We start from the raw sequence: 20,448 nt of genomic DNA, 5'->3' as shown, positions 1-20,448 counted from the left end.
CTTCAGTTTGCTCATCTATAAAATGCACCTAGTGAGGCTGCAGCAGGGGTTACATGAGAGGTTCGGGTAAGGCAGAAGGTGGGGTTCCCAATGCCGACAAGCACGCAGTGAGGGAGTGGTGCTTAATGCTCACAGCTCCCCTCCATCTCCTCTGGGCTCCACCTCACGCCGGGCCCCAAGGCTGTGCTCTCAGGCCCCCGGGTTCTAGGAATGGTAATCCCAGTCCAAGCTTCCTTGAAGAGAGCTTAGAGGTAAACATGCCGAAAGGTAGCAAAAGTTGAGGGAAGTGTCCAAAGATACAGAGCTTTCTCCAGCCTTTGTTACAGTGTGTGGACACTCCTGGTTAGTAAGCTGTACGTGTGTCCAGTGATGGGAAAGAGCTCAGGGTGGAAAGTCAGTGTCCCTGCCACCCTGTCCTCTGGCCATTCTGTTCCTACTTTAGGAGGCACCCTGATGACCACCTTCTAGCATCCACAACTACTGATGTTCTGTGTTTATACAAACAAAAGTCTAGGGTGGCACCTGTGGCTCAAAGGAGTAGAGCGCAGGCCCCATATGCCAGAGGTGGGGGTTCAAATCCAGCCCCGGCCAAAAACTGCAAAAAAAAAATGTCTACAGATTACTTTAGCACAAATGGCTACACATACGTATCATTCTATACCTTTTTTTAAATGTAGCAATATACCTAAGAGTTTGTTCATTGTGAAAAACCTTCATCTTTTTCACACTTACATAGAATCCCATGCACAGATGTACCGTCTTTTACTTAATCAGCTCCATTTGTGCCATTTCTAATATCTTGCTGTCTCAACAGTTCTACAATGAATTCTTATACACCTGCCCTTTTACATATATGTTAATGTGGCCACAGAATAAATTTCTAGGAAGGATAATTGCTGTAGCAATTGGCACATACATTTTAAAGCTTAGGAAGTGTTGCCAAATCTCTCTATGGAGAAGGGTCTGATTCATCCTCTTACCAGTTTTCATTGCCCTTCACACAGTAGGTTGTTGAATTTTTGCCATTTTTCTAAACTGATATGATTGTAATTTTAACATTCATTTCTTTTATTACGAATGAGAATTAGCATTTGTAGCTACAAAAGTCAAACATCCGGCATAATCCTTTTTTTTATTTAAGGGCTATTTATACTTTCTGCTCTATGAACTCTCTATTCATATCTTTGGGCCATTTTTCTATTAGGTGGCTAATGCTTTGAGAGTTGGTTTGTACTGGCATTTTTATATCAAAGAATCTAGCCTTTGTGATGTGAGGTAGATTTTTTTTTTTTTTCTGGTTTGGCTTTTGACTTTGCTTTCAGGACTTTCTACGATGCAGACATTTTGGGGGTTTCTATGATTGGATCAGACTTTTCTTTTATGTCTTTTGGGTTATGAACTATAGTTAGAAGACCCTGCCCCTCTCCAAGGTTAGAAAGGAAATTTCTCAGATTTTTCTCTAGGATTTCTGCATTTTTTTTTTTCAGCATGTAAATCTTTGATCCTTTCGGAATTTATCCTGGTTTATGGGGAGGCACAGATCCAATTTCAATTTTTTCTGAAATCTACTGCTTTGCCTACCGTATTCTGTCACTAACACGTCCCTTCCTGCTGTTCTGAGGGATTCAGGTAGGGGTGGAGAGACCGGGGAGGGAGCCAGGCTGTGGTGGTGGGATGTGTGGAATCCACATCACTTTGTGGAAGACACACGGGATTTGGGCCTTTGTTCTAGGCACAATGAAACAGTGAGGGGGAGGCATCATGATTAGATCTGTATTAACATGCCTCTGGCCTCAGAATGGAGACTGCAGTGGCCATGGGGCCACATAGTTGAAGCCGTCTCTGATCCTAGGCATACTCAGCTCATTGCTAGTGGATTTCAGGCCCTGGGTCACCAGCCCTCTCTCCAATGCTACTTCTGGGTGAAATCTTATGAATCTCAATAGACCTCTGGATTCTGTGGCCTCCACTCACCAAGGCCTCTGCCTCGTGTGCTCCTGCCCAACACCACGTCGCTACCAATAAATATAGCATTGACCAAATCTCAACTCACACACACCAGCCCACTAGCATAGTTTTCTGATCTCACCAGCCTTGAGATCCAGAGACTCAGCCCTTCACCCTTCCTCCCTTTAGCCACCCCTCACCAAACTCACCTCTGTAGCCCTCCACATACCCCACTCCAGCATGCACAGGTCAGTGTGACTGGACAGAAGCACACCCGGGCATGTCACCTTAAATTCCAGACCCCACTCCCTGAGGCCACATTCCCCACCTGGTCGGTCTGCCCCCACCTGTGGCCAAAGGCCTCGCACTCCACTTCACAGGAAGTGTTAGCACAATCAGAAGAGAACTTCCCAGAGCCCCCTCCGTGGGCACACACACAGCAGCTCTGTGCCCCCGGCTCCTGCCCAGTCCACCTGTGCCAGTGCTTCCTCTTCACCAGGTCCCAGTCGCTATCTGCTCCCGTGGAATGCTGCGCCAGGAATCCCCTTCTCTGGTGGCTCTGTCTCCCCTCCCTGTGGGAAGACTCCATTCTGCAAACGTGCTCTGGCACCTCTCCTCTCACAGAAACACCCACCCCATGCCACCCAAAGCAACTGCCCTGTTCCTTTGCTCCCCTTTGTGACAGAACATCTCAGAGACCCACCACTCTCACATCCCACGTGCTGTCAGCAGAAATCCTCTTGGCTCTACCATCAGAATCAACCCAGAATCTGACCATTCCCACCACCCTTGCCCACCCACTCTGAGCCACTATCACCTGCAGGACCCTTGAAACCTGAGCCAGGTCATATCCTCTCTCAGCTCAAATCCCTACAAGGGCTCCCATCTCAAAGAAAAGATACAGTGACAAGAATGGCCAACGAGCACCCATAGCATAGTGTTTACAGCGTTGGCCACATATACTGAGGCTGGTGGGTTTGAACCTGGCCCGGCCCAGCTAAGCAGTAATGACAACTGCAACAGAAAAATAGCCGGTCGTTGTGGCGGGCGCCTTTAGTCCCAGCTACTTGGGAGGCTGAGGCAAGAGAACCGCTTAAGCCCAAGAGTTTGAGGTTGCTATGAGCTGTGATGCCACAACACTCTACCAAGGGCAATGTAATGAGATTCTGTATCAAAAAGAAGGATGGCCAGCGAGGTCCCACCATTGCCTTTCTAAAGGCACCTCCCACGTTTCTCTGGCATGTTGCTGTCCTTTACACACCAGCACCCTTCTGCCCCAGGGTCTTTGCCCTGGGTGTTTCCCTCTGCCCAGTAGTAGTTGTCCCAGAAATCTGCACAGCCAAGCCCTACATTTCTTTTGAGCCTTTTTTCAAATGTCATGTCAGTGGCATCTACCCTGACTGCCCTGTTGAATGTTCCAGTCCAGCACTCACAGCTCCTCTCCTCTGTCTGTGACTCTAGTCACTTGCCAGGTGACTTGTGGACTTATTACACTTACTGTAGATCATCTGTCTTTCTCTCTAGAAGGTGGCCTCTGTCAAGACAGGGATCTTTGTTATTTTCACTGATGTACCCCAAGTGCCTAGAACAGTGTCTGGCAGAGGGCGAGTACTCAAAGAGTATCTGTGAGATAGTGAAGAGGGGACAGGCAAGCCAGGAAGTTGTTGCAGCAGCCTAGAGATGGCACTAACACAGACTAGGGCTGTGGTATTGGAGAGGGAGAAATGGGGGGATTTCAGAGTAAGCAGTGAGATGGATGCACTAATAGATGGGGGAAGGGGTGTCAGTACGTCGAGGATGGCTCCTCATTTTCTGATTCACACAGCTGGATGGAAGGCGAAATCATTCGCAGAGACAAGAACCTAGGGGAGAGGAGCAAGTTTATGGGCAGAAGATCATACATGCAGCTGTGGACTTCATTGGAGGGGTATTGGAATTATTCCAAGGGAATGCCAAGGAGGCAGTTGGGAAAGGAAGCAGAGGGGACTCTTCTGCATGGCGTAGCTCTGAGCAGGGATGAGGTCCTCAGGAAGACAGGAGCAGAGCACAGATGGACAAGAAGAAAATTGAAGAGATGAGAGCCCAGACGCGAGCCTTGAGGAGCCTCTGCATGCAAGACTGGCAGGGGAGAAGAAAGGCCCGGAAGGCGAGAAGAGTGTGGCGTGTTGTTGGGAAGCCAAAGGAAGCACTTCAAAAGGAGGGCCTGGTCAGCAGCAAGGACGCTGCCAGGAGAGCGAGTAAAATGACCAGTTGGGTTTCTTACCTGGAGGCAGGTCGTGGAGACCTTGGAGGGAGATGTCTGGATGGAGCGACAGGGATGGGGTTCAAAAAAAGGCACTGTGGGAGATGAGGGATCAGGGACTGGGAGAGGAGACACCTCTTTCTGGCAGTGAGGGAGAGAGCAGAGACAGGGTGATATTACAAGGGGCATGGGACCGAGGAATGGCTTTGTCATCAGAGCAAGTAGAGCACATTTCAGAGCCATTGGGAAGGAAGGAGCCCGTAAGAGAGAGCTTCACCATGACGGACAGAGAGGGAATGGAGGGCAGGGTGGGGCTCCAGCAAAGGTCCAGGGAGGCAGGCTTACTTGGAAGTGGGTCAATCCCTCTGAGTTAACCAGAGGATCACGCAGAGAAGAAGGATGGGTGTGGACACAGGGACAGGTCCTATGACTAGCATTGGAAAGATGGTGGTGAGTCTGTCAGATGGCATTTGTTTTCTTTGGAAAATAGAGATCAAGGTCCTTGGCTGAAATTGAGGAGTCAGCTGTGTGGGGTCTCCAAGTTGCCAACACCCTCCTCTGTGCCCTAGACTAATGTAGTAGAGAAACCACTGTCCTCCCGTGTCACCATTCCTGGATATGATTACATCAGTGTTTTAAGCCAAAAATCTTTCTCATCTCTCTCCTTCCCGTAGGTCCCTCGCCCCCATTAAATTATCAGCAAGCCCCGTCTCTCCTCTCTGACCAGCCTCTCCTGACTCTCCCATATGCCCACCCAGGCAACACCATCACCCCCACCCAGGACACCCCCACCTGCATGGGGACACCGACAGTGCATTCTCTGAGTCCTCTCTTGCCCTTCCACAAATCAACTCCCATGGTCCTTAGGACCAAGCAAGCCCTGCAGACCATAAAGAGAGACAAGGCCCTGGGCCTGGCTGGCCCTCCCTTTTGCCATACAAATCCTAGCTGCTCAAGAGCACTTGATTTTGGCATGTCCTGAGCTTTCCATCTCCAGTATTCCTCCCCAGACATTAGTTCTCTCTCCCCTGCCAGACTTGGCCTGGCCTCTCTTCCTGTATCAGCCCAGCCTGGGTCAAGTCCCTCAAAATGTCCTTGGAGCGTCCCATGCTTCTTCCCCCGCTGTGATTGTTTTCTTCTATATCTATCTGCTTAACAGACATTCTATGAGTCAGGGATCTTGCCACTTGTACTCACTACTGGTTTACCTTACCTGCCCCCAGGTCCCAGCTGGCAATCCATAAATACCTACTGGCTGACTGAGGGCTGAGTGCTGCCTCTCAATGCTGGCCTCATCCTCCAGAGCGAGGTTTGGGGTCAAAATGAGCCACAGCAGTCACTGGTTGACAGTGACATGGCTTAGGCTAAGTGCACTGGGTGGGAGAGATGGGAGAGCCCATTCCAGGGTGAGCTCCACCCCTAACCAATGATGTGGCCATGGACAAATCACTTCTCCCTGTACCTCTGTGTTGTCAGCTGTTGAATGGAGATGTTCATCATACCTCTTACAAAAGATTGTTGGGAAGGTCAAATGCAATAATGGGTGTGCAACATACTTTGCAAACTGCAAGGTGAAGCCCCTGTGGGTTTCTTGTAAGTGTTTTCTGAAAACCCTCATCTGGTGGGACAGTCTCAGTGGCAGCTCCATTGGTTCCTCCCAATTCTCCTCTTCGACTTCCCATGCACACCTAACCCCGGACTGGGCCTCGGGCACCCCCCCATATCTGCTCGGCCACACATGTCTGCGTGCCCTTACTTGCATTCTTCCCTCTGCCCAAAATATTTGCTCCCCTAAGTCTCTCCCCCTCTTTGGAAATGGACCAACCCCTGATGAGCACCAGAACTTGTTCTTCAAGCAAGAATGAGGTCTGATATTTATCTGAGTTGCCAGAACCCAAAATGGGTGAACACCACACACTCTGGTAAAATAGGTGCATGAGCCAATACATGTGGGAATTGTCATTGCCACCCACATGACCCCTGGCCCCTCCAAGGGCAAAGGAGCTCCTTCTTCTCTGCCCTTGGCTTTGGGGCTGACACTTATTTGCAAGGCTGTGGCAGGAGACAGCCGTGAGGGCATCAAAGCCTTGTGAGGAGAGGTGGCCAAGAGCTGGTGAAGACAGGTGAGGTGACCCACTGTTCCTTCGATGCTGACCGTGACTTCTCTGCTTGTGTTTTGCAGGTCCTCCAGTAAGTGTCCTGGACTATCCTCTCTGCTCCTGAAAGATAAGACATTTGGTATTTTCTCTGTAGCAGTTTGTGAAAATAATTTTTGGTTAGAGGGGTACGTCCTTAAAAAAAAAATCAGTCCTAGACAGAGGCCATATTATTAATATTTTTTCAATTTGTAGATGAATCAATCACTGATTTCCACAGGCCTAACTTGCCCTGAAACATTCTGTGACCATTTTCCTTCCAAGAGAGCTGGCTGCGCCTCACCAAAGCTTTGGCTCAACTTGGTGGGCAGAGATGCAGGCACCATGCTGTGGTTTTGAAATGCTCTGTGGCAATTGATATTTTTAAGTGGTTTTGTCTCGTGTATGTTGGCAGAAAGGACTCTAGGGTAAGGAATAAGTTGGGACCCCGAGGGTCCCTTTTTCTTCTTTGCCAGAATATGGATTCGACAGCTGAGACCTCTTGAGTTTACCTGGCTGGTGAGGGGTTTGCAATGGTACAGAAAGAAAACTCCCATGCATTTGCTTTCAAAAGGTGTGAGGGGAAGCCCTGGGCAGCTCCCCTGAACTTCTCTTGGCTGGCCAGAGGCAGAATTTTGAATGCGGGAAAATTTCAAGTGGCCCTGGAAATCCCATTCGTTCCCCAGGGCACAGGAAGCATCTGCCTTTGATTCACCTTGGCAGTTTTTCAGAGCCCAATAAATCCCAATGAATCCATTCAAAAAGCACATTGACAGTTGACCTGAGCCAAAATCAACCTTCTCAAGGAATTCCTTTCAGATGAGCCATTTTATTTTTGACTTCCACTTACCATGATTCATTTCCCGATCAGTACCTTCCGGAATCTGGGCTGCTTGGTGCATGTAGCCCCACACTGAGCCAAAAGGCAATCCAACAGAAATGTGCGATTTATTGGCCCCAGCAACGTTTCTCTGCCAAGCTATCCCTGGTGATCCCTGGGAGGCTAGCTTGTGTGAACTTGCTAAAGTATGTAACACAGAGGGCTGTGGAGTGTATGTTTTTTAACTTACCTGTGAAAAAATTAAAGGTATTTTAAAGATATTAAACAAACACAGACGTTCTCAATCTTCAGCCTGAGCAGGGTCCATGCAAGGGGGCCAGAAACATCCAGTAGCAAGAAATGTCCCCTTAGCTCCAACTTCTTTCTCTGTTCATCCCGTCCCAGTGACAACTGGGAGGGAACGAGGATCTTGTCCAGGGCCCTGTGCAGGCCCGATTTAAGGAACATCTCAGTTCTTGGTCTGATCCTGTGGCTGTAACTCCGCCCTGCAGACCCACTTCCCCAGGTGGTGTTTGTCTGTGCCCCGGTGACAGTGGGAGGACGACATGGGTGTGTGCCTGGGAGCCCCACCAGCTTGTCCCTCTGAGGCAGGAAAAGGGGGCTGTGTCCCCCGGACCCACCAAAGCCCTGTGTTCTCCTGCTAAACAGTGAGTTCCCAGCCAGCAGCCTCTGCTGCAAACCACACAGAACGTGGGGGGCATCCGGGGCCCTGATTGAGTTCTAAGTGTTGCCATATGGTTTTCTACCGAAAGTCTGATTATTAATGACGTATTAATTACCACAGGGGCAATCAGGACGAGATGGCTACCCGGTAATTTGTCATTTATATTTTGCTCTATCTGTCCTTTCCTCTGAAGCCAATATTCTTTTCCTGAGCCTTGACCCCACTCTCTCTGTGCTCCTGCCTCTTCTGTCTTCAGAGCTGTGGCCTTTCTGTGGCAGGATTAGCATGAGCTCCCTGAAGACAAGACTGCCCAGGCCTCTAGGGCTGCCCTCAAGGCAGAGCAAATAGCCCCAAGACCAACACTGCCACTTCCTGACAGGGATCAGTGAGCAGAGGGTCAGCAGTGGCTGTGGGGGCCTGCTGGGCAGGCGGGACAGGGGCTCCTATCCCAGCTACCATGTCATGTCACCACTCAGGAACAGGAGACTGGCTGGCTCCAGACTGGCCTTCACAGTGTCATCCCTTCACAGATCTTTGCCAATTTAACCAAAAATTAGCTCATCCACTTGGTGTGGATGTCCCCAGCCCGGGACGCGAGAGCACCACATCCACATCAAAACAGATGCGGCTGTGCCACGGGCGAGACCTGTGGGAGGTTGAGGGCAGTGCTGTCATCCTGGGATGACATCAGAAAGAGCCAGGTGAGCCCGGAGGAAGGAGAGTTTGGCACGTGAGGGGGCAGGTTTGTTCCACTCCTGCAGGGCAGGACGCTGCAGGAAGGGAAATGCTGGCAGTTTAGGAGCCTTTCAATGACCAGGTCTGCTCAGGGTCAGGGAGGCCGCAGACCTGCAGGAGGCGCCCTCTGGGAGGCTGAGGAGAGGCGTGCAGCCCTGAGCACTCTGCTGCCTCCTGGCTGGGTGGCCCCAGGGAAGGCACTCGCCCTCCTTCCTGCTCTGTGAATGGGGTGATGAAGTCATCCCCCACAGCTTCAGAATTAGGATTAAAGGAGGCTGAGGAAGCGACAGCTGCACAGAAAGCACAAAACGTGCCTGAGCCCGGCCCTTCAGGACTTGGGGGACACACATCTTGTGCAGCTCCCCCAGCAATGGTAGCATGGGAAGCAGCAGCCCTGTGAGACATAGAAATAAGCGTGAAATGCAGCCATGGCCACCTTCATCCCCAGGAGCATCCTGGGTCAGGGCCCCTGCAGTGTCCCCAGCTCCATGTCCTGATGAGCCAGGACTCAGGGTCCAAATTCCTAGACAGGGCAGCCCCAGGCTCTGGACATCAACATCCTGGGGGAGCCACCAGCTCATTGGAATAGTTCAGCCTCAGGACTCCTGGTTTTACCAGCTCGGAAGGACTGGGACTTTTTAACAGAACCGCTCCTGGCATGGCCTCATTGTTAATTTTTACCCTCAGGTTACTCCTTTCTGTATTTTTCCTGGTCCAGAGGGGAGTGGGTGGTAACCGGGGGAGAAGCTTTCTCCCCTCTTCCTTCATTGCTGTGTCCTGGTGACCCTGGAGTCACTCCTCCAGGTAAAGGGCTTGTTCTCAGCCACCTTCTCCCTCCCAGGACAGGGCAGGGGGTAGGGATGGTGGCACTGTGGGTGACAAACTAGATGTTGCATTACGTAGCTGGAGCTGATTTTCACCTTTGTCACTCGCCCGCTGCCCACTTTCACTCGCCCACTTGCCCCTGGCTGAGAGCACCTGTGATACATCAAGTCAGGGCAAACCTGGGTTGCTCTTGCAGGGTGTTACAGGACTATAGGGAATTCATTAAACGTTCAGAGTACGTGGGATGTTCAGCCCCCTCAGTCCCAGCCTGGGAAGGGCTCTGTGTGGGCTGGGGCAGGGGGTGGTGGTGTCTGTCAGGCACAGAGCCGGGAGCTTTCTAAGAAGGAATTGGGTGACGGTCACCTTGTCCATGCCCCTTCGTGCACCGGCTGGCCAGTCCTCTCTACTCCCAAGCATTCCTTAATAGAACTCTTCTGATGACAACAAAAGCATGTTTATGGTAAAACATTCAGACAATAGAGAAAAGCACAAAGAAGAAGAAATCCATAATAATACCACCCGCAGACAAGACTTCTCCATATTTTGCTCACTGTTCTCCTAACATTCTTATATGCAAATTTGTTACATACTTATTGTTATAAACATGGGATTACATTAGACATACTTTTTATTGCCTATTTTTTCACTTACTGTATCGTGAGACTTTTCCATATTGTTAAAAACTCTCGTAGAATGTAATAACTACATAGAATTTGATCATATATATAATTTATCTAACTAGTTTCCAAGTTATATTATTTATATTGACAATTTTTCACCCTTATAGTCAGCATCCTGGGAAGAAGTGTAGGTTTATTTCCATGATTATCTCCTTAAAATAAATATCTAGAAGTTGCATTGCTGCACCAGAAGCTTTGCACATGTTTCGGGGTTTGATGTCTGTTGCCAAATTGCCCTCCAGGAAGCTGTACTAATTTACATTCCCACCAACAGTGAATGCATATTGCATGTTCCTCCAAACTCTGGCCAACTCTGGGTATTATACTACCTTTAAATCTATGCCAATGTAAGTTTTAAAATATGTGTCTAAATATGTATATTGTTTTAATTTATGGTGTATTTTAATTAAAAGTATAGTCTTAGAGATTAAATTACCAGTGGTTTGATAGGGAAGTTTGTGTCATCCTAACTGCCACCTAGTGGTAGAAGTTAGAATTGTAAGCATAAGGTTTGTTTTTTTCTTTTTTTTCTTTTTATTAAATCATAGCTGTGTAATGCGATCATGGGGCACCATGCACTGGTTTTATATACAATTTGAAATATTTTCATCAAACTGGTTAACATAGCCTTCCTGGAATTTTCTTAGTTATTGTGTTAAGACATTTATATTCTACATTTAGTTAAGTTTCACCTGTACCCTTGTAAGATGTACCATAGGTGTGGTCCCACCAATCACACTCCCTCTGTCCATCCTCCCCACTCCTTTCCCTCCCTCTCCCCCTTCCCCATATTCTTAAGTTATAACTGGGTTATAGCTTTCATATGAAAGCCATAAATTAGTTTCCTAGTAGGGCTGAGTACATTGGATACTTTTTCTTCCATTCTTGAGATACTTTGCTATTGTAAGCATAAGGTTTAAAGAGGAATTCACCAAACAAGAGCTGTCAGATTCCAATGGGTCCAGGGACTGCAGACATCATGGAATCAATACCACATGAATAATTGTGAGCTTGGAACATTGTGAATCAAAGTTTGGACCTATAAAAGAACCCCGGACATGGCACTCACATTTTGGGGTAGTAGTTAGCATTTATGTTGATAAAGTGATTTTGTCATCTCATAAATAGAAATCTTGGCAGTGTTGAAGAAATTTGGATGGTGTCATTCCCTGTGCTGGACACAGATGGATCAGGCCCAGTCACAGTCTTTGATCAGAGCCATGTGGAAGCGGGGATTTGCCATTGGAAAGAGAGGAACGAATAATTAGGAATGCAGAAAGATCTTCCCAGGAGTACCTTATTTATCTCGACCCCTTTTTCTTCTCTATATTGTGGCTTCTATCTAGGATGAGAAGATTTGGCTCTCACACAAGGCTTAATCTTGCCTATACCTTGACTTTGCACAAAAACATTAGATTTTTCTCATCACTCCTATTTATAGTATCAAAACTTTTGCTTTTTCTCTTCTTTGGTATTTCTTAACTCTAATCATTAAGCATCAGTGCCTTTCTAGTTGGTTTGTTTTACACATTCAGAAGGTAATTGAAACATTTCTTGGATATAGTAGAAATGTGCCTAAAAGAGAATAAAGCAGGGTTGTGTGGAGAGTGCTAGCTGGGTGGCTGAATGGGTATAATTTGGATTAAATAATCAGAAGGCTCTTAGTGAATGTGACATTTGAACTGAGATTTAAATGATGAAGAAAGAGCAAAGATCTTGGAGGAGATGTGCTCCCATCAGAGGAGAAAGCAAGTGCACAGGTCATGACTCTGTGCACATGAAGTCAGAGAAGCTTTGTGTGTCCAGATACATGGGAGTCCAATGTGGCAGGAGTGAGAGGGAGCGAGCAAGTGACAGAGAAGTGGTAGAAGGTGAGAAGCCAAAGTAGTGGTCTGGGACTGCACTGAGGGGACCTGGTAGGCACAGGGAGAGGTTGATGTGGGGGAGGTGAGTGGAATGTGACTCCATGCTTATTGAAACCACTTGTCCCCAGAGACAGACTACCAAGAGATTCCCACTCCTGATGCTTCGTTTGAAACAGAGAAGACATGCCAGGGAAGGAAGTGCAAGTATTGAGTGTTTGCTGGGTGCACACTCTTATATGCTATCTCACCACAGGAGGCCAAAGATCTTGGCCCTACCTGAAAGATGAGAAATCTGAGCTCAGAGAGTGAAGGGACACTCTGAGACAATGCACCTGCCTGCATGCCAGTGCCTGGATTAGCACCCAGGCTGTAAGATCTCACTCCATCACACCAGCCGGCCAGCGCATCAGGAAGCTTGCTGCTGCAGCAGAGGGGGGCTGGGGCTTTGGTGGGAGGGGCCTTCTCCTCTTACCACCCAGAGAAACAGATCATTAGAGTGAATGTTTGGTTTTTCTTGCTCATCCCTGTTTTTATCCAGCCCTAGAGCTCTCTTCCCAATACCGTCCACCCACATTAGCAAATCATTAAGACATTTTTCTTATTTCTTTTTTTTTCTCTTTTTTTTTATGAGATCTAGATCATAGTGGTAGTTACATGGCTCTATTTATTTCTCAAAACTCAATAAACCACATTTTTCTTATTTCTAAAACAAAACAAAACCCAACTCTAATTTAAATAAAGAAGTCCTTTTCTCCATTTCGCCTCCTCTCCCGTTCCTCATTTTAATTAAATGACCTCTGTGTCATTGCCATTATTAGAATTAGGAAGAGAAACGCCCCTGGTGTTGAGTATGCCCAGATCCCTTTCACTGGCCAGGTGCTGTGCCTGTCTAGTTGCAGCTGAAGGGAATAGGGCACAGCCAGAGGGACTGCTGCCCAGGACCAGCATGAGCACAGCTCTGCCAGCCCTTGGGCGAGTCTGTGCTTCTCAGTCCCATTTGCAAAGCGTAAGGCTTGGTTCAGATGAAAACCTCAGGAACCAGATGTGTGCAGCACTTCTCAGTCTCAAAGTGTGTCCCCGCCTTGTGCATTGTGGTCCATGCCTGTTCTGCAAATGGACAAGCTGAAGCACAGAGTGGCCAGACCTTGCAATGGCAAGCATGTGGAGTAGACTGCACCCCTGGAGACGCCCCAGGGCCCTGCCATCCCTCTCTGTATGCCACTGTACCTGGCTGACTTCTGGTATCACTTCAATCCTCCCACCTGTGGGTGGTGCCAGTTCCAAAGACCTATGCTAATTAAGGCAAACCATTTGGCCTCTGAATATCTCCTGTTCCCCATGCACAAAATAGCTGGAGGCTCTATCTCACACACATGGTATTCAAGGGAAGGAGATAAGGTCTGTAAGGCCCTTGGAACCACATGCCCCACTCAGCAGTTATGTGTAAGTTCCTACTGATTTGTCCCCGAGCTGCTTATTCTCACTGCTTTCTAGGCCTCACCACCTGTCACCCACTCATCCTGTCCCCCAGTTGAGCATGAAAATACCCCACTCAGAGATCTTTTCAGGACAGTGGGTAGAGCTGTAATACACACAGGTTTTGGAACTCCTGCAGGAAGGGATGGTTAACTCTGCCTGGGACCCGGGAGGCCCCAGAAAAGAGGGGCATTTGAGGTGTCTTGAGGGATGAGTAGGAGTTCAGACAAGATGGGAAGACATTCCTTGCAACACAAGCATGGGTTCTTGTAAGTGTTCTGTGGAGTTTTGTGGGGCAGGTGATTCTGAGGGGTGTGCAGCAAAGGTGATGCGGGATGGCCCAGAGAATGAAGAGCACCCCTCGCCCAGCAGAAGAATTTGAAGGCCACAGAAGCCCCTGAATGACTTGGACCGATCTGTATATTGAAAAGGGCTCCCTGGCTACAGGGCAAAGGCTGAAGGAAGGGAGTCTGATAGGAGGTGGTTCCAATAATTTGCTGATGAAGCCTGAGTCAAGAATTGAGAAACGAGAGCTGTTGGAAATCATAGGCCAGGTCTGACCAGAAGCAGAGATGCTCACACTGTCACCTCCTAGGCCCCAGAGTACCATGCCCAGGTCCCATCTGCCAAATCCTAGGAGTTGCAGGAGCAGGGGCTGTACGTTGTCTCCAGCAGCAGCCCTTGGAGCGTCACCAGCCAAGCCCAAGGGACAGCGTGAGTGCTGGGCCGTATGTGGTCTGGAGACAGGGCCTCAGCCTGGGACCAATTTTGAAATGAATAATTCAGTCGGACTGTTTGGAATTAATCAAGTGAACAAAAAGGCCCACAGAGCACCACACATTCATATGCTTTCTTGCACTCTCGTAGTTCAAAAACAGCTCTGATTGTAAAAATGTAATTAGTTAAATGATTCAACTGTAATATCCCAAATGTTGGAGATTTCAACATCCTTCATCTCATTTTCATCTGACCCCTACAGTGCTGCCCCCCAGCCTCCCAGATTCCAGCAAAGCAGGGATGGGATGAAAGTAGACTTTCTATGTCCCCATAATAGGGCCCAGATTGGAAGCTCAGGGGGTACACCCAGGCTGCAGGAAAGGACCACCGCGCTGGCCTTTCTCCCCAGGGCCTTGAGCCAGTACGTAGCAGGTGCTTCTTGAGTCTAGCCCCTCATCTAAGTCCATCATTGTGTCTCCAGTGTCCCCATGAGTGTCCCATGGGGGCAGCCAAGGGACCCGAGGTGGCCACACCCATACAGGGAGGCCTGAGCTGCTGCTCCTTCCTTCAGTTCCCAGATCCTTTCTTTGCTCTCTGCAGCTCTTTGCATCCTCCTGGCAGTGGCCAGAGTGGCTACTGTCCGTAATCTCTTCCCATCTCCCCCAGGCAGCAGAATCTGTTCTTCCTCGCCTTGTGTGGAAGAACATGCCAAGGTAACTGAGCCAACCTCAGGGGTTCACAGTCAGAAGACTTGAAGAAAAGAGTTATTTGGGTATGAAGCTGCCCCATCCAGCTTCTCCTGAAATCAGGGGCTGGCCCCATGTCCACCTGTGCAGTGAATAGAGAATGGGCTCTGGGGCTCCATAGACTGGGTGTCCCAACCCCTTTGAACTTCAGGCCCCTCAGCCGTTGTGGGAACCAGGAAGATGGACTCCATGAGAGCCTGAGTGCTATGCATGTGGACTGGGTTCAGGGACATTTCCTGTTGCCAGGATGGTTACTGTCCGCAGCAGGGGAAGCACATGAGACTCAAGGAGCCCCTTTCAGCTGTGCCCTGCTGGCTGACTTCGCAGGCTGTGGCCAGAGGGCAGGAGTAAGGGCTGGAGTCAGCCAGGGCTTGGAGGCAGGTTTTGGTGGGTCAGGAGCACCCTCTAGTGCTCCCAGGCCAGCCACCAGTGGCTGTAAGAAATTGGACATGCATTCAGAGTCCTTCCCTGGGCGGTAGGTTAAGTCAACAAATATTCATTGTGTTTATCATGTTCTCACTATGTATGGGACACTCTGGCATCTTGGATACAGTAGCAAGAAACACATCATGGATCCTACCCCCTTGGAGCCTGTGGTTGAGTGGGAGAGAGAATCTAACCTCGGGCAGATTCCAGCCTCCCTGTGCACCACAGTCAGGACTGGGAAGGCGCAGGTTGCTGTGAGCACCTGTAACCCAGAGCTGGTCTGCTGGGGGTCAAGGGTGCAGACCGAGTAAGGGAGATGTGAGTCGAGGTCAGAAATCTAAGTGTGTGCTGGTAACTGGAGACCTTCATGGTGAACATCAGATAGAGTGTACCCCCAAGATGGTCCAAGCTGGTAAGGGTGCGTGGAGGGGGGAAGCTGGTGACCCCAGAGCACCCATCCTCATCCCATTGATGAGGAGTTCGCTGCCACTTGTTCCCTCTGGTAGATGAGGAAGGATCTACAGCCACACCCAGCGAGCCACACCTCGCCCCTGGGCCCTATCTTCCTGGTCATGTGGAGGTTCTGGGCACAATTGAACCAGACAATATAAGGTGGAGAGTCTAACCTGGTAAGTGCCAGGCTTACACAAAAACTGCAAACCCACCAAACTGCCCAGGAATCAATGACCTCCTCATCACTGGAGGTGTAAAAGCCAAGTCTCCACACACACTTGTCAGGAAGGGTATGTCAAGAGAGATTGGCCCCAGTGGTCATCTCTTATACCCATATAGGGTGGTCATTGCACTGTAGGGCCCAATAAAACCCAAACAGTGGGACTGCAGAGCACAAGCCCAGCTTCAAGGCACTTGAAAGATTCGCAGACATGCCTCAGAGCCAAGCCTATGGTGGGCACTGCGGCCACAGGGACGGTCACTACGGGAGGAGAGATAGCAGGAAGACAGGGCAAGGAGTCAGTAACTGAGAAACTGTTACTAGTGGAGTTGAGCCAGCTGAGGGAGCTCCTCAGAGGAGGTGAGTGTAGAAGGAGGGCCTGGGAGGCAGAGGTCCTCCTGAGATGCCAAGCCAAGGGGCATGGCCATGCCATAAGGGCAGGGGGGAAGGGGAAGGTAGGTGCTGCTGTTGCCACAGGAGGGACAGTCAAGCGGGAAGCACACGGACTTGGAACACAATGCGTCCCAGGCTGATCTGACCATTCCTAACCTCTCTAAGCTTCAGTTCCTCATCTGTAAAATGGCGACAATAAGGGTGCCTGCCTGACAGGGCTATGGTCATGATCGGCAATGGCTGGAGAAGAAGGCAAAGCTTTTCGAGCTCTACTCTGTCTCCTGGATTCACCTGGTCCAGCATGGGACCCTCACTCAATCTCCCTTCTTCTGGTGCCCACCACATGCTGAGCTCTGGGGGAGCCATTCCACCTAACCACACTCACTTTCCACATTCACCACATTCAGTTTCCAGCTGCGCATATTAAACAGCTCATTCAAGGTAGATAGGGCAGGGACATGGTACAGGAAGGACAGGCTTAGGAGCAAGAGGCAGGGAGGCTGGTGGAGGCTGGCCAAAACCTTTGGATTCTTAAGAGTTCTGACCCATTCTTTACTGGTGGGTGACAATTGTCCAGCCTCTGTTGTCTGCGAAAACAAAAGCGGCCCCCCTGCAACCCAGGGAGCAGCTGTCAGGGAGGCTGGCAAGGAAGCAGTGTTCCCACCAAGGGCAAGATGGCAGACCTGGGCCCAGGATTGCGGGGACCCCTGCTGGTGGGTAGGGGGAGGCAGAGGCGCACATCCTCATTCCTGCCAAGCTGTCTCAGTTGCTGGTGTCCTGGCCAAGTGGGTCTTGGTTGAATCTCCTGAGCTTACTGTCCAGGCAGGCTGCCCTAAGCACCCCATCTAGCTGCATCTCAGCTATGTGCCTCCCTTTAGACTGACTCCACCATGTCAGCCGCAGCTCCGTTCTCTAGATCGCCACCTCATCCCAGGCTGGCACCAAATCAAACTGACAGTGGGTGCCCCAGCCTGTCTGCTATTCCCAGTGCCTTCCTTTTGCCTCAGTTGGTGATGTCTGGCCTAAGGCGATTTAGGCAGACACAGCCCTACTCCCTGGCCCCATCCCCCATCCTCCCACACTTGGGAGCAGTGAGGCCCTTTACTCCCCTGCACCCCAGCTAGGAACTGTCCTTCCTGATATCTGACAGTGTAATCACGTCTCTCCCCACCAATATCAGTAACGGGCAAATGTGTAATTTGGGCAGGTATCTTGGGATTGGTTCAAAGGCACAGTGCTATAAACACTACCTCCTCTAGCCACGACATGTAAGCGGACATACATGTAATTGCTTCCAGTGCACATGGGCTGCCTCTGAGCATACCCTCCCCCCAAATAGAAACCAGCTGGTTTCATGGCCTCACAGTGTTGTAGACCTCAAAATACCCAGGAGGCTTTTTAGGCTACGAGTTACAAACTCAGATATTCCCACAGAGCTGGCAGGTCACCTCACTGGGGACAGTGGGCCAGGTGTGAGGCACTGGGGGGTGGGGGCGGAGTCTGTGGCCCCGGGGCCGGTATCACCAGGCAGGAGCATGGGCCAGGAGCTGCGAGATCTCCTAAGCTTTCTTTCTTTTTTTTTTTTTATTATTAAATCATAGCTGTGTACATTAATGTGATCATGGGGCACCATACACTGGTTTTATATACCATTTGACATATTTTCATCACCCTAGTTAACATAGCCTTCCTGGCATTCTTTTTTTTGATATATGATTCTTTTAATATTCTATCAGATTTAATTTGCAAGTATTACATTTATGATTTGTCATTTGAATTTTTTTTAATTATTAAGTCATAGCTGTGTACATTAATGCGATCATGGGGCACCATACACTGGTTTTATAGACCGTTTGACACATTTTCATCACACTGGTTAACATAGCCTTCCTGGCATTTTCTTAGTTATTGTGTTAAGACATTTATATTCTACATTTACTAAGTTTCACATGTACCCTTGTAAGATGCACCGCAGGTGTAATCCCACCAATCATCCTCCCTCCGCCCATCTTCCCCCCTCCCTCCCCTCCCTCTCCCCCTTCCCCATATTCTTAGGTTATAACTGGGTTATAGCTTTCATATGAAAGCCATAAATTAGTTTCATAGTAGGGCTGAGTACATTGGATACTTTTTCTTCCATTCTTGAGATACTTTACTAAGAAGAATATGTTCCAGGGCGGCGCCTGTGGCTCAGTGAGTAGGGCGCCGGCCCCATATACCGAGGGTGGTGGGTTCAAACCCAGCCCCGGCCAAACTGCAACAAAAAAATAGCCGGACGTTGTGGCGGGCGCCTGTAGTCCCAGCTACTCGGGAGGCTGAGGCAAGAGAATCATGTAAGCCCAAGAGCTGGAGGTTGCTGTGAGCCGTGTGACGCCATGGCACTCTACCGAGGGCGGTAAAGTGAGACTCTGTCTCTACAAAAAAAAAAGAAGAAGAAGAATATGTTCCAGCTCCATCCATGTAAACATGAAAGAGGTAAAGTCTCCATCTTTCTTTAAGACTGCATAATATTCCATGGTGTACATATACCACAGTTTATTAATCCATTTGTGGATCGATGGGCACTTGGGCTTTTTCCATGACTTAGCAATTATGAATTGGGCTGCAATAAATATTCTGGTACAAATATCTTTGTTATAATGTGATTTTTGGTCTTCTGGGTATATACCTAGTAGAGGAATTATAGGATTGAATGGCAGATCTATTTTTAGATCTCCAAGTGTTCTCCAAACATCTTTCCAAAAGGAATGTATTAATTTGCATTCCCACCAGCAGTGTAGAAGTGTTCCCTTTTCTCCACATCCACACCAACACCTCTGGTCTTGGGATTTTGTGATATGGGCTAATCGTACTGGAGTTAGATGATATCTCAAAGTAGTTTTGATTTGCATTTCTCTGATGATTAAGGATGATGAGCATTTTTTCATATGTCTGTAGACCGTGCACTTGTCTTCTTCAGAGAAGTTTCTCTTCAAGTCCCTTGCTCAGCCTGCGATGGGATCCCTTGTTCTTTTCTTTCTTATACGTTTGAGTTCTCTGTGGATTCTGGTTATTAAATCTTTGTCCGAGTCATAATCTGCAAATATCTTCTCCCATTCTGAGGGCTGTCTGCTTCTAAGCTCTCAAGAAAAGTTTAAACTCTGGATGTTTATGTAAGAGACCACAATTTTTTAATGTTGTCCTTAATTCCGTTGGTTTAGGGTGGTAGTTTCCTTTTTATGAACTGCACAGACCAAATAGAATTGGCTTCAGGACAGACACTGCCTGAGCCCAGCCCTGCACTTCACAGACACAGAGCCCACAAGGAGGCAGCCTGGGCTGGCCAAGGTACAGCCCAGGTACAGGCTCTTGTGACCCCACCCAGCTAACCTCCCCACAGCTTGCTGTGCATGGGGGTGCAATAGTTCACTGCTGAGCCCACTCTGCAAAGTACTCCAGATCCCAGAAAGATGTTCTCTGGAAGGATTCTGTGCCACCAGCAGGGCATGAGTAGTGTCTGTGCTGGACCTACACGTCAAGGCCCTTTCTTCTCTTGCCCTGGAGCGTGGAATTCAAGTTTGGGAAATTGCTACACTTGGGACAGTCTTGCTGCAGCCTCTGTGTGCGCAAACAGCCTGGGTTGGAAATCAGAACCATATGATACTGACCTGCCCTGCGGGGACTGCCCACCCACCCCCTCACCTGCTGGCCAGCCCTAATGAGGGCTGGGAGGGGGCACAGAGAACCTTCGCACAGGAATTTGCGTCCCGGGCTGAACCTCAGACCCCAATAGCCTTGTAATTTGATGAATTGTCAACATCTGGGAAATAATTATTAGGCCCTGGCCTAATAATCCTGGTAAGCCCTTATCCAGGGGCCCCATCCTGGTACATTTTGAGGGCTCCATTCCCTGACAGGAGCCGTCAGCATTAATTACAACCAGAAAGCAAAACACTCAGCTCTGATTTGAGCATTTACTCTTGTCTGCATCTAAACAGAGCCAGTTTATTGATTTAGTCCAGTCTGACAGATGCTGGAGCTGATCCTTGGGAGGACTGGACCACCATCAAGAGGACTGATGCAGCAGACCAGGGTGCAGGGGTC

The 20,448-nt window shown here is 49.1% G+C and overlaps 1 protein-coding gene across 1 annotated transcript in view; it reads left to right on the top strand.

Moving 5' to 3' along the window:
* Positions 1-20,448, top strand: part of COL23A1 (collagen type XXIII alpha 1 chain) — a 349,419-nt gene that overhangs the window by 293,020 nt on the left and 35,951 nt on the right. The window contains exons 4-5 of the mRNA XM_053566582.1: positions 6,372-6,379; positions 7,950-7,976. Of these exons, the coding sequence (XP_053422557.1) occupies positions 6,372-6,379; positions 7,950-7,976 (35 nt within the window). The remainder of the gene's footprint in view (positions 1-6,371; positions 6,380-7,949; positions 7,977-20,448) is intronic.

Source organism: Nycticebus coucang, chromosome 17 (assembly GCF_027406575.1).
Source record: "Nycticebus coucang isolate mNycCou1 chromosome 17, mNycCou1.pri, whole genome shotgun sequence".
Lineage (NCBI taxonomy): Eukaryota > Metazoa > Chordata > Mammalia > Primates > Lorisidae > Nycticebus > Nycticebus coucang.
The sequence above is the reverse complement of the archived record's forward strand: the minus strand, read 5'-3'. Positions and strand labels throughout refer to the sequence as shown.